The sequence below is a fragment of the Carlito syrichta genome, unplaced genomic scaffold, assembly GCF_000164805.1.
Source record: "Carlito syrichta isolate Samal-C Ts95f unplaced genomic scaffold, Tarsius_syrichta-2.0.1 Scaffold287955, whole genome shotgun sequence".
Taxonomy (NCBI): domain Eukaryota; kingdom Metazoa; phylum Chordata; class Mammalia; order Primates; family Tarsiidae; genus Carlito; species Carlito syrichta.
In genome coordinates, this window is record NW_007232051.1 from 256,125 (window position 1) to 270,795 (window position 14,671).

A 14,671-nucleotide genomic window follows, 5' to 3' on the forward strand; every position below is an offset into this window, starting at 1 on the left:
GGAACTTTATACTGCATCCTAAAACAGGTAAAACCCTGCTTGCAAGAGGGCCATCCAGCCCTCCCCTTCTGATGGACAGCCACTTACCCATCCTGATGGCTCAGAGAACAGGGTCTGCATGACAGTTCCTCTGAGCCACACACAGCACAAGAAGGACATTCAACACATAGCTGGGCTTGCCACCAAGAAAAAAACCCCATAGACAGCAGCCTGAGCACCCAGGGAAGAGCAGCAGCATGGCGGAACAAGAACATGACCAACTGGAGAGAAAGGCGACAGAGCACATGTGGGCTGCAGGTTCAAGTGCTTTGCCTTCTAAAGCATTAAGTTATGTCAAGAGGATTGTTCTAGCCTCTTAGAACAATGGAAGAACTATCTTGATGGCCTGGAGATGACAGATCCTTCCCTTGATAAGAATATGTGAGCAGGAGGCTTTAATCTCCTGAAGATATTCAAGGCTGGACAATGTCCTTCTTGTTCTCCACAAACAACCCCAAGTCTGAACAGGAGGGATTCAGAGTCAGAATCAGCTGGCACCCATGGGTAAGTTCTCCCTAGGCAGGACTGGTCCCCTGGGCCTATATACAGAGCTGATAGGTCTGGGAAGCCATGATGCACAACAGAGGCTCACCATTTCCCCTCACAGCCAGGTGGACTTTCTCCCAAGAATGGCCCATCTGCAGCCCTTGTCCCCGAGCAACTCTTTCAAAGGACTCTTGCTAGGGACCACTGGTCCCAGGAGAAAATCCAGTTCATGCCAGGCCAGGATGCTCTGATGATATGTCCACAGCCTCCCCTGATGCCCCACTATTGAGAGCCCTCTGCAGGACAGTATAACACAAAGGCCTCTATCCTTACTTGCTTCCTCCTTTTGCTCATTCCTGGATTTCTCTAGCTAGGGATGACTTCCCAGTTGTCCCAAAAGTTTTCAAACAACATTCTCCTCCAAGGCCCACCCCCACAGCCAGGAGCCAGTCTGGATGACAGCACACTAGAAAGCAGCAGCAAAGATCCTTGGCTACTCCTCTCCATGACCTGGACCCCCAACCGACTGGATGGAACAGCCCCTCCCACGGGCAGGGAAAATTATGCCAGGACACCCCTTCCCCCCAGTCTTCCATAGAGCTTGGGTTTTTTTTTTTTTTTTTTTTAAGTAGCAATCATCTGAACTCCCCAGAAGTGGGTATCACATGAAGTCTCCATGGAGAACACAGGCAGAGGCTCTGTGGTCCAGTAAACACAAACCAGGGCTGTAGGTGGCTCACTCTTCAAAGAGCACGAGACAGCAAACAAACATTTTATGTAAGACAAAAGGCCCACCCAGGCTCCCAGAGCCAAGTCCTGGAAGATCACCTGCTGGGTACATTTTACACCCCAGCCTGAGAGGAGAAGGCAGTCTGAAGCCCAAAGAACTGGCACACACCTCCACCTAGACTCTCCCTTCTCCCAGGCCACACCAAACAGGTGCCATCTCTTGGTATGTCATTCTGATGACAGGGCGCCACAGGGATGCTGCAGCTGCTGGTTGCAGGGTTGGCTAAGAGAGAGTCATCTAGACAAAAGACATGCAGGCCTGTCCTGTCTATACTGTGTCCTGACTGCAAGGTCCCAAACTTGAGCCATGCCTCAACCCTCCCTCGGCCAGGTCAAAGCTTCTCACAAGAATCAAGCCAGCACACAAAAGAAAAACCACCCAGAAGAAATCTAAAACCAAACGGAGAGGCTGGGGTTTAGTATCTGGCACTGGGTAGGATCATGATCTGATTATTCCTGCAGTCAATTTGCTACATTTGTTAGTGGTTTATTGTTTCTTCTGAGGATGAAAAGTAGAGATGCCCACAATGCCTGAGGAGAAGGCTACAGAAATTAGATATGGCACTTTTCAATAAATATTTTAAAGCTTCTTGAAAAAATAAATGGAAAAGAAAAGCAACTGCTGTAAGGCCTGTTTTGCTATTAAAAATTATTTCAAGGGAAAAAAATACCACAGCACAAAATCAAATAGTTAAAAAAAAAAAGAAAGAAAGAAAGAAAAGAAGACAATATAGCTTACCAAAACAAAAATCCTGTCGCGAAACCACTTGGCCAGCCCACATTTTGACCCATGAAGCAAAAACTGAGCTCTGAGAGGGAAACAGACTGGCCTCCCACAGCACGCTGTGCCCAAATACCCAGAGGAAAGGACATCCCACACAGCAGACCCCAGACGCTGCACACAGCATGCCAAGTAGGGCACCGACACCCAAGGTGTGTGCAGCGCCCTTGCACCGCAGACAAGATGGACAAGGCTGAGACCCCTCCAAGCATGCTGCACCAACAGACAGGCGCCCCATAACAGTGTAGCTCCAGAAGTGCCTCGGACCTCTTCCAACACTGTTATCAATTTGCTGAAGAAGTTAAATCTCAAGAAAAATCACCTCATGCAGGTCTAAGGGCCACAGTTCTACCAAGTCAGATTGGGGTGACTTGTCATTCTGAACACCGATCAATCAAGTTATGAGAAACATCTGAAAACCCAAACAACCCAAGAGGAGGCAGTCTCTTCAGCCCTCATCCAAGTCAACCTCTCCCCATGGCTTCCAACTCATCTACCCTCACGATTAAGAGATATATGGTTTTTAAATAAAATGATCTAAAGAAACCAGAAGGAAAAGCCTTCACAAACAAGACTGATGAATGCTCAAACTTGGCTGAGACAGCCAACCTACAGCTGATGACAATTATTTACACGGGGGCATTATCAAACAAAAATGGTAGCACTCCCTAGAAGACAAAAACTTTCTTCTTTTTCTCTATTTCTTTTAAACTTCCTTGTCATAAAAGCCAACTTACATTAAAATATACTTACTACAAGACAACACAACTAACAAAATATATAATAAAACTTACACAAGTAGAAAATTCTGAGGTATTTCTGGTTTGAGGTGATCTGTGGTCGTGAAGTTTTAACTATTTTACTTTTCAAAATTTAAACCTCGGAAGCCACATAGCAAAGCATGTGTATATGTGGACATGTGTGTGTGTGTTTTGTCTGAAAACAAAAATTAGCATGTTTCATAAATTAAAAAAAAAAATCAAATGTTGAAACAGCAGCATTAGGAACATTCACTGACTAGAGCAAGGTTATGGCATAAGAGGAAAAGTTTTTTAGAATATGCACCACTTTAAGGGGTCTGGAGAAAGTTGTGTCCACGAGCCACAGAAAGAAGACAGTCAAGTCACTACATGGGGCAGAATCAGAGCTGCACGACTCTTAGGGCCCCAGCAAGGAAGGTCTTGGCGGACTCCACCCAGGAAATCCTCTCGCCCAACTTGTGTAGGGCACCCTCATGTGGGCATTTCCCTGAACTGCTCCAAGAGGAAACAAAGTATTTCAACTTTTCCTCCATTAAAAGTATTTACAACATTATGTCTTATGAAGAAAGTGTTCACTCAACTGTGAGGATTTCTACCCTCACCTAATCTTAAAATTAGGGCAGAAAAAAATGTTTCATCCCATGCCCAGGGCCAAGTTAGTGGGAAGAACTGGCCAGGGCCAGCAGGTGGGTCAGGGCTGCCCCTGATCTCAGACTTTCTCCAAACCCCGCTCTTGCCGTTAATGCTCGGCCTTCACAAGGTCCTTCCCCTCAATTCCTGGTTACCTGAGAAGTAGCCTCCATAGCAAAGGATGTTGCTCCAAATGTGCCCAAGTCCAGTGTAGCTCTGTTCCAAGTCCTACCCCCAGCACTGTCCTCCCCTCCCAACTCCGGTCCAAACCATCCTCATCCCAGTTTTTTTCTCGGTCAGGACAAAACCCGTTAGATCCGTGAAAGACGCATCTGCTGTTTCTTAAGCTCACTAAAACAAAATAAAAGGAGGGGAGGGAGGGAGGGAGGGGCAGGAGGGCAGAGGGGAGAGGAAACTCCTCTTTTGAGGAAGATATGTTCTTATGTAACAGTCTTCAAAGGTTCCTCTAGGTAGTTTGCAGCATTAGGTTTCCTAAGACAGGAGATGGGTTTCTTTGTGTCACAGATTCTGACACAACAAACAAAGAGAACACGGGAAAAATGAATCCCAAAGTACAGGAGGTGGCTGAGGCTCTTCAGCATGGCGCTGGTTCTGCATTCACAGCTCAGCACCTCAACGCCTGCTGATACGTCCGCTGTTTGCGATACAGTAGAGCAAGATGCTGGTAAAAACTGATCCAATCCAAAAAATAATATTAATAATAATAATTATAATAATTATAATAATAATAAAAAGTCAAGGTAAAATAGCAGCTGCATTTTATGTGTTTGTTGGTTTTATGGGATTTCCAAAACAAAACACAACTTTTCTTTCCTTTTCTCTTCAGATCCGCTGAGTCTGGAGAGACCCCTGTGTCCTGGGCTTAGATGCTTGACTCTTTAGGGGGCAGGTCCACGTTGGTGACAGAGGTCACCAGGGAGACAAGACAGTCCGAGGTAGTGCCGTTGACCGACCTCCGGATCAGGGACACCCGCTCCTCCACGCAACCTGCGGACAGGCGGGCCTCTGCGTCGTGGTCCCAGCACTCCTCGATGGTCACACAGAGCTGGGCCAGGCCCTGCACAGAGTGGGGGAGAGAGGAAAGACCTTTGTGAGGGCCCTGAATGAGAACAAGCTTGGGGGACAGCAAACTTGATGTTCCCAAGGATCAGAGCCTACCAGCCCCAACCACAGCAGCAGGGTCCACTAGCAGGGGCCTGGGGAAAATTTCAGGAATCAGGATGCCTGCATTACTGGCAGTCACTGTCCTGAGCTTACTAGCCTCTCTCTACAGCCCCAGGAAGAGTTCACCAAACCTCAATATACATAGGAGGTGGGGAGGGGACACCCCGGTCCCTCCTAGGGCAGACAAAGAGACTTGCCTTAAAGTAATGACATTCAGACAAAAATCTTATTCAAAACTCAAACCATACCAGGGCCCAAAATGTAGCGATTCAGTAACAGTGGGGACCAGGAGGAGGGCATCATCTGACCTTACTCCCCACAGCCCCAGGACATCTCCCTGGAGTCCAAGGAATGCAGCTGCTTTCTCTTTGCCCCTTCCCCTTGATCTCAGTTTCCTGCCAGCCACATGTGGAGGGTTCTCTTCTCCACTCCTGGGCAGAGTCACTTGTACCCAGGCCCCTTACCGCATGCTTTAGCCAGTGATCCTTAATAGTGGGCCTCATCTTCTTGTGCACGACCACTTCCTGCAGCTCCTCCAGCGAAGGATGCTGGCCAATCTCTTCCTCAAAGGGCAGCATATACTCATCCACAGGTCCTAGGGGTGGGAGAGAGCCCGGCAGAATCATCCGTGGTCCCACTGCTCCCCATCCCCACCCACCCAGAGCTGCTGTCCCACTCACCATCTGCGGCCTTGCAGCGAGACACGAGCTCCCACAGCACCAGCCCCATGGCATACATGTCAATGCGCAGAAAGGCGTCTCTCTGGAAGTTGATGGCTCCCTCAAGCACCTCAGGGGCCATGTACCGTCTTGTGCCCACCTACATGAGGACAGAGGGGGGCAGGGTTTACAGTGGCTGACCCTGCACAAATGCTGACATAGCCAGGCACAAGAGCTGCATCCTGTGTCCACCCAGGGGCCAGACGTTGCAATCAGAGCCAGATACAATGACGATAAGCCTCTACTTACCACATTCTCAGTAGTTACGACAGGTCACAGCATAAATCATTCAATGATCATTTTAAAATATCACACACTTGAGATAACAGTAATCTAAAGTGGAATTGCTACCAAATAATACTATAAGGAACTACACGGGTGATGTATATTTTACTTAGACCCAAAACAAAGGAGGAAGGAGACATTTAAAAATACTAACAGTGATTATGGAAAATTGATGTGCAAGTTTCATTTTTAGTAACATTTTCTAGGTTCGTGGTTTGGATTCTTAGTACATTGCTTTCTGTTTTATTTCTTAATTTGACAGACAAAGAGAAAACAACGAAGACTACAAGGACAAATAGTCAAAACTCCAATGGGGAATCTCTACATGTCTCAGGTGACTGGCCTAGGGAAGCCACACTGCCTAGATTTCACCACTAGTAAGAAAATAGCATTGTTCTCTGAGTTCTCAGACAGCTCTGAACTCACGCAGTGACCCTCACCCCACACCTTGCCAGCTGAACATGAGAAGGACAAAGTGCCCACCCTGGGCCAGCCCCTCCCTTCTACCACCTAGTGAGTCTTATTACCTGCCCATGGGTGTCCCCTGGAGGTTTCCCTGGCTCAAACCGAACGGCCAAGCCAAAGTCTGCCAGCACAGCTGTGAGGTCGCTCTTCAGCAATACATTCTTGCTTTTAAAGTCCCTGTGGACACAAGTGGGCTGAGATGAAGCTGAACCCAACATGCTCCTGAACATCACATTCAACTTCCACCTTGGTTCCCACCAAGTACTAGAGCTCCCAGACAGGCCCTCCCACTCCAACTGGGGTATGGGGTCTGCACCAAGGTGCAGAGGTGAAGCTGCACAGGCAAATAGTTGCAGGGCCCAAGCAGGTGTGGAGGGAATCGCTCACTAACTTTGGATGGAAGCCCTCCACCAGGGTTGGCAAAGTAACACCTATGCCAATGGCTGGTCAGACCCTGTCCTAGTCCCCACAGCATTAAAGCCTATCTAACCCATATGTGAGGGGGAACCCCCCAAAACCCAGAATTTATTTATAAAAAATTGTACATTTCCTCTTACTTAAACTTCAGTCACCTTCAAAGTACTCTCCATTTGATGCAATACACCTAGTAAAGACTTTTTTCCACTGCTCAAAACAGTTTCTGAACTCATCAATGCTGGTGCCTTTTAGTGCTTCTGCCATTTTTTGTTTCACCTCTTCCACATAAGTAAAATGTTTCCCCTTGAGGACTTTTTTCATCGGGGGAAACAAAAAAGGTTGCTCAGGGTGAGATCAGGTGAATAGGGAGGGTGAGGCACAGAGGTCATGCCATTTTTTGGTCAAAAATTGCTGAACACTCAGTATGGTATGGGCAGGTGCACTCGTAAATCACCCATCATGAAATGGGCAGATGCACTAGAAGAATCTCCAAAAACAATTAACTGAAGCCAAATGCAGCCTCGCGCAACAACACTACCTGGTACACTGATGTTGATGGGTTCCTAGAAAGCTTACCTAGTAAGGGAAGCCTGTATGACAAGGGGCCCACCCTCCAAAAAATAACTTTGGGTTTTCTCAGGTCCCATCTCCCGTTCTCAGAGGGGTTGGGGACAGGCACACTGACACACTGCAAGCTTCCTGGGAAGATCTTAAATTATTTGGAAAGTGAATGAAAACAGGAATCTAATATGAGCTTGCCTAGGATCCTGCTGATGTTCCAAGCTCATCACGAAAGCAGAGTGCAACAGGTTGCTGAGACACGCACCCAGCTCCACCTCTTACTAAGCAAAGCTACTTTGGTCTTCAATTTCCCCAGTGCCTATCTCAGTCTAGTTGCGAGGATTCAATGGAGTGATAAATGCAAACTGCTTAGGGCCACACTTGGCACACCTACTATACACTACTGTTATGCTAAACTGAGCCATAAGGAAGAGTCAACATTCAGTCTTTTTGACCTACAAAAATGGCAATTTCATATAGTCAATTTACTTTGTCATTACCATTAGGAACCCTTCAGCTTTACATCTTGGAATCTGAGGTTCATTCCCCCCTCTCTCAGTCACAGAACCAGACTAGCGGCAGGACCCTGGCTAAGTTACTCAACTTCCCTGCACTACTGTCCCTTTGTCTGTAAGACAGGGCTGAGAAAAACAGTACTTATCTTACAGGGCGTTAATAAGGGTTCAATGAATTGGTACTTTGCAAATGCTAAGGACAGTATCTGCCACTTAGTAAACATGAAAGTCGTAAGTTAATGTGGTGTTTCTTAAAGTGTGGTTCGAGGTCCCCTGAAAGTCCCTGAGACTGTTTCAAAGGGACCTGCAAGCCCAAAATTATTTTTATAAAAATCCATTATTTGCCTTTCTAAAACCCATTCTCCCAGGTGTATAGAGAGGAGCTTTCCAGAGGCTACATAACATGTGATGTCATCACCCTGACAGTTAATGGGACGAATGTGCACACTGATACAGCAAGCATCAACAGACATAATCCACTTAATACAAAAGTTCAGTGAAAGTCACCGAGTCAGCACTTCATGTGGCCATTAGAGGGCACCAAAAACCAACTTGGGAGGCCAGTCTATCCCAAGGACACAGGAGGAAGGCCAGGTTTTGTGCCCGTTTGCCTCTGACACACTGCAGGCAAACTAAGTGTTTAGGATGTCGAGACATCCCCAGATCCTGCTCTCTCCCACCAACTCTCACTGCAGCTCCAGACCAGATTCAGGAAGGCACCTGCAGTCCAAAGTACCTGTGAGCAATAGACGGCTTGTGGCCCTCACCACGGCACCAGGGCACATCCTCGTGCAGGTACGAGAGGCCTCGTGACATTGTCTCTGCCACATGACACAGTTCGTTCCATGTGATGATGTTCCCCTTGAGGTAATCCGTGAGGGAGCCCTAAGAGAAGGGAGCACAGAACTTGAGCACAGGCTCTCGGTATAGGACAGGCCCCCAGCACAGCCCTAGAAGGGATATCTCAGTTGGCCAATGGCTGGGTTCCTCTCCTGGGAGGCTATAATCAATATAGAAGACAGACAAGGCCAGGAGGGGGTGGGGGTCAAGGGGTGGTAATCACAAAGTCACTACTCTTATCATAAGAATTTACCTCAGAGTGAGAGGTTATTACAGGGGCACCTATGGCAGGGGTCGCCTCATCACAGACACCACAAGGGGCACCCTTGTTTTAAAGGATACTGAGGGAACCATCCCCCCTCCTCTCAGAGCCCATTCTGCCCGGCGTGGCTTACCTTGTCATGGAAGGCTGTGATGAGCCACAGCTCCACTTCGAGGTTGGAGCCTCGCTTCTCGGCGGCAATGAACTGCAGCAGGTTCTCGTGCTTCATGCCGGGTGTGCTGAAGATCTCCCGCTCGCTCTGCCACGACTGCTTGTCCTGAGAAGGGAGGCAGCTCAGTCCTACTGCAGCCACACTGCCCTGCAGGCCAGCTTACCCCATTCCCCAGCCCCTGGCCTCCCAGGCTCCGCATATGTAAGAGGCTCAGGAGAAGACCTGGATTGAGCCAAGCCGTGGAACATTAGGCCAACTCAGGCCAGCATACTGATTTACACTTGAGGTCACTCAGGTCCAGAAGTGGGGAGTAAGTAACAAATGAGAGGCAGAGCCAGGTCTGGTGTCCAGGGCCTCTGATAGCACCTGATGTCAAAAGCAAAACCCTGGAAAGGAGGGTAAATCAAGGTTTTACAAAGCACTGCCCTAGTCCTACGATACAATGTCACTACTGCGTGAAATCCACAGATCAGCCAACACCATTCCCAGTGCAGCTCACTGCTCTCCTTCCACCACATAGGCAGGCCTTGGACCACCCTAGGGCTCAAGTCACAGTGAGGGTAGATGACTTGGAGTCCCTCAAACACACACCTGGAGTGGGAAGATCTTGACAGCCACAAAGTCGTTCATGAGCTGGGCCTTCCAGACACAGCCAAAGCGTCCCCGGGCCTTAATCTCCAGCAACTGCAGTGGCTTTAGGCCCACCAAAGGGGACGGGGGTGGAGGCCCAGGGTCCTGAAAGAGCAAGTGCTTAATAAGGTCTGGCCTGGCCTTTCCCCACTTCACCCCACCCCAAGCCAGCACCATCTTACCTCGTGGACATCCACATGGCCATAGGGGGGCTTGCGATGTCGGTACATCCAGAAGGCCAGCAGGACAATGAGGGAAAGGCCCCCAATTGGTAGCAGCGAGTAGGCCAGCACCGTGAGCAGAGTAGGGGCTGTCGGGGGTGGCTCGTACGTGACTGGGAGACACACGGAGCCCTGCGTCACACAGCCCGCCCACCCCTATACCTCCAGAGCCAGGCGAGAGGGCCCTGCAGCCACTCCACACCCAACTCAGGAACAAGAGCTCCAGGCCAAGGAGGGGCCCAGGTCTGCTAGGTCCAGGCCCCTCTTCCCACCGGTCCTCTCACCTTCTGGGCCCCCAGCCTCTGGCAAGTGGGTGAAGCGCTCGTTGCAGAAGTTGCCTTCACAGCAGCAGAAGTACACCTGGGGGTTCTCCTCGGTGGCTACACACTCCTGCCTGGAGGCACAGAGTTTTCCATACACTCCTCACCTCGGGGATGCTAGATTCTCCCGGGCCTGCCCAACCAATGCCCTCCCCATAGACAGAGCGCCTCATGGGCAATATCTGGGGTGCTGTGTGAGCCCACCTCCCCTGTAATGTGGACCCAAAACTGAGGAGGGACAGCCAGGGGTCAACACTCACTGAGGCCCCTCCTCAAGGCTGGGCAGGGTAAACAGGTTGTGGAAAGGTTTGGGGCTCTGGGCATACTTCAGTAGCCCCTTTCTTGTCATTCTCCTCCTGCTCAGATACCCCGAGACCCACAGGACCCAGTGTGCAGGGGGCCCAAGAAGAGGGGAGGGCATGCCTGGGTACCTGTCATAGCAGTTGAAGTCATCCAGCCAGCAGCCCTTCTTGACGAGCTCGATGGTGCCGGAGCTGTTGCGCCACGAGGCGTAGCAGTGCAACCGCTTGTCCTGCTCACCCTCGCAGCGCTCTAGGCCGCTCTGGTTGGTGCGCTCCAGCTCCCAGTTGGCGTTGTAGTAGATGCACTCCCGCGTCTCAGCCTCCCCACGACCAGAACCTGTGCCCCAGAGGAGAGAACCACTGAGCACACCCAAGGGCTGTTGACCCAAATCCCAGACCTGAGTGCCAGGACTCCCTGAGGGAGGGAGGCTGGGTGGTGGGTGGGGATGCCCTTGCTGCTGGTCACCAACACCTCTTAGCTTTACTGTGTGCCAGCTAGCACCAGCCCCCACCTCATTCTTCCCACTGCAGCTGCCCCTAGGCCCAAGCAAGAGGGAGGAGGCAGGAAACCTAATGCCACATAACAATGGACAAACAGCCTGTCAGTTAAAGGGTCCAATGCAAAAAAAAACGATGCCAACAACACCTGAGGCTCCTGGGTAGGGGCGGGGCTACTCCTTGAAGCAGAAAAAAATTAATGAAGGGGTCCCCAAAACCCCTGTCCACATCAGAATCATTATGTGTGGGGTGAAGAGAGCAGTGTTAACTAAAAACACATATTTCCAGACTCAGCAGACCTATTCAATGGGAATAGGAACAGGATGTGTTTTTAACCAGGTGACTGTGATACAGATCTCAGGGACCACTTTGGAGGAACTACAAAGGAGGTGGCTTCTGCTGCTCCTGTCTGCCTGCTCCCTGCTCACCACAGTCCCCTGGGAAGACCCTGCTGGTGGAGCCTCCACAACTCCCAGACTGGACAGGAAGCAAGGAACCTCCATTGTCCCTTTCACACCCTGCAATCACAGTTCAGCAGGGCTGGAGAAGGTGAGGAGTCAGGTCTTCCTGTATCATCAAGGGGAAGATCTGCCGCAGCAGAGGAGGGCTAGCTGGTGGCTGAGCTGCAAACATAGATCATCCCCCCGGTTGGGTGGGGCTCCTGATGGCCACAGGGACTCCCCATCACTACTGAAGCCCCTTCCAAACTCTGCCAGAATTACCATCCAGGCAGACAAACACTTTCAAGCATGGTCTCAAACATTTCCCAAATTCATCTTCCTCACTATCCCCTATGAAACAACCCCCAATGCCAGTCCCAACCTGCACCCACTGCCCACCACCCCCCCCCCCCCGGGAACTCCAGAGTCCTGTGATCGGAAAGAGTATGGTGATGCCAAAGGAGGTTTTGCCTGAGAGTTCCCTGCCATCGCCGCCTTACAGGACACCCATAATGGAGGGAGGTGGTGGCATTTACCATCTCACTGCCAGAACACCGCGAAAACACCCAAGGAAACCAGCATCCAGCATTTGCCCATGATTTCCACACTTCTAGGGCCCACTGTGGAGTAGTGACCTGGCACCACCTTGGCTATCCTCCCCCACCATCATTCCTACCCCAGGAAGGAGGGAGTGGGTTAGAGTCAGTCCTACAAAAGGACAACCAGTCAGTCAGCAGCCAAGAGCCCTACATCCCCATCAGCCCGAAAGGCTGGCTACAGCAGCAAGGAGAGTGGACGTGCCCCGACACTGGGGGCGAGCAAGTGCCCTGAATTCCAGCAGAGCCCAAGGACTTTCTTCCTCTCCGCCCTGTCCCCACCAGAGGCCTTCATGAGCACAGAATTTGATTTCCCAGGGTACATACCAGGGAGAAGGATACCGCTTGGCTATCTGGTAGAAGCATCCAGCACAGGAGTGGCCATTCTTTGGTCAGACCCAGCCCCTTCTGCATCTCCCTACAGTGATAGGAGGCTTCCTCCAGGGGGGACCTGGCCAGGGGCAAGCAGCAAATCTCAAGAAGGCAAGTAGGGCCCAGGGGGTCAAAATGTCACCCAATCAGAATGGCAATGCACAGCCACAGCTATGGTCATTCATCCTGTGCCATGGGGACTACACCCTGACACTTGTAGAAGGAAACAGTATGGCCTCCTGACCAGCCAGACAGCTGAGACTCTCAACCTGGTTCTAAGGAAGGGCCTCAGAATCCATCGAGTGGTTCCTCCTAGCCAGGCCCTTCACCAAGCATAGGTTTAAGGTTTAGCAGGGAGCCTGAGGGGACAGGGTTGGGAGTAGAAAGCCAAAGGCCGAGCAAGCACACCAAGGCCAGGACCCGGGCTGGCACCTACAATGAACGCCTGTAGGCCCCTGCCTGCCTGCAGCAGCATCTGGTGGCGGGACTACACAAAGCACCCAGTCCAGAGTACCCAAGGCCTCCTTCTGCCACAGCAGCAATTCTAGGGTGCGGGGGAGTGGGGGGGGGGGGTGCCGGTCTCAGTCTAGAGACCTGAGACTTGTAGGGCCAGCCTTGAAGTTGGGTTAAAGACAGGGAGCTGGGCGCTACCCCGCCCTCCTCCCCACACTGCAGAAACACCACACTGTCAGCCCTCGAATGTGCTCAGTGTCTGGGCTTAGCACAAGTTACCACTCTGGCTGCAAGAAGCCTCCTCACTTTCTCTGGATTTCCTCTTACTTTCCCCTGACACCAGGTAAACTCTACTCCACTGGCCCTTATACTTCCCCTGTCACCTAACTTACTAATCTGGACTAACTGCCTGTTGCTATTTCAAGGAATACTTCAGACACCAAGAAGTATACTGACAACATAACCAAAAATAATCCCCAAGAGGAAATAACAATATTAGCACAGCATACATTCGTACAAGAACTACGTTGCACACGTGCTTGACAACTGCTTTCTAAATGTCAGGCTCTCCCAAGACTGATAAGTTGATAAAGGAAGGACTCTGGACTGTCTGGAGTAACAGAAGTGTTCCAGACACATACTGGATGGATGGATGGATGGACTGACAGAAGTATCATGGCTAGAGCAAGACTTCAAAAGGAGTGGACAACAAGGAGGGATGGCCTGAGCCTGCAACTCAAGCCCTAGGGCCTCAGGAGAGTTTCCATCTCCATTCAGACAACACGCACAAGCCCCTGTGCAAAGTGAAGAGTTCAAACAAGGCAGGCCAAGAGAGAGCTACCTGAAGCTAGCTCAGCTTCTACCTCTAGGCCACTGATCATTCTGGAATCCCTCTGGCCACCACCATGGGCAGGACCCAAGTAGAGAGGGTTGGGAGCTCCAAATTTAAAGGCTCTAGATAGGACCCAAGGGTTTAGGATGCCACATGACTCCCGCCCAACCAGATTCTCCTACAGGCAACCCAGCAAAATGGCAGGCTTGAGCCCTAAGCTGGCCAGACCGGAATCCTACTCTGTGTGATCCTGTGTGAGAAAGGAAAATCTGCCACCCAGGGTAGTTGTAAGAATTAAATGAGTTACTACACTTAAGAGGTTAGGACAATGCCTGACATTTGACCTATTGTATTACAGTCATACCCCTGCTGCCTACTACAATCCCTCACAACACAAGACTCCAGTATGGCCCCCAGCCCATCAAATCACACCAAGTGACATTCTGTGCCCCTCCCATACCACACCCAGGGGCCTCCCCCCATTCCTCCCTCCACCCTGCTTTTGCTTCTTCATACACTCAGCTATTTATAGCTTCTGGCACTACTACAACCACAAGGCCACCTCTGCCTTTTAATAGACAAGGACTCCTGCCCACACCCAGGGAGCCAAGGGCACCCATGCACAGGAGGCTCTCCCTGACGCCTAGCCCACTTGCCAATCCAGCAGAAAAGGAAGCTGTGCTCCCAAGACCAGGTTGCCTGCAGTGCCACCTTCACACTTGCTGCCTCACTGCCCTGAGGGGAACAAGGCAGACACCAGGATAAGGGGCTTGCAGAGCCACGGTCAACCCAACTGTTGGCCTCCAGAGGAATCAGGTATACCAGTGGAAGTGTCCCCAAGAGACAGTCCTTATGCTCCAAGGAGCCCACACCCTGGTGAAAAAAAGCCCACAGTGCTCCCCAAACCTTCCGGATGGGATAGAAAAACCTCACTCCCAGATACATACCACATATATGCAGACACAGCCGACAAAAGTATGTGCAGACTCCACCTTGAGCCAACATTCCAGAAAGCAGGACCTAAACAGACCAGTTTTTTAGTTTTTTTTTTTTTGAGTTGGAGTCTCACTCTGACGCCCAGACTGGAGTGCAGTGGCCGC

At 50.6% G+C, this 14,671-nt stretch overlaps 1 protein-coding gene across 1 annotated transcript; it reads right to left on the bottom strand.

The window, feature by feature from the left end:
* Nucleotides 1–4,260: 4,260 nt before the first annotated feature.
* On the bottom strand, nucleotides 4,261–9,782 carry LOC103255242 (activin receptor type-2B). The gene is made up of 8 exons (XM_008053210.2): nucleotides 9,735–9,782; nucleotides 9,499–9,657; nucleotides 8,869–9,012; nucleotides 8,370–8,518; nucleotides 6,203–6,317; nucleotides 5,352–5,490; nucleotides 5,136–5,266; nucleotides 4,261–4,564 (listed from the first exon to the last, which is right to left on the bottom strand). The coding sequence occupies exons 1-8, from the start codon at nucleotides 9,765–9,767 to the stop codon at nucleotides 4,370–4,372; spliced, it is 1,065 nt and encodes a 354-aa protein (XP_008051401.1). The 5' UTR covers nucleotides 9,768–9,782; the 3' UTR covers nucleotides 4,261–4,369.
* Between the last annotated feature and the right edge of the window lie 4,889 nt (nucleotides 9,783–14,671).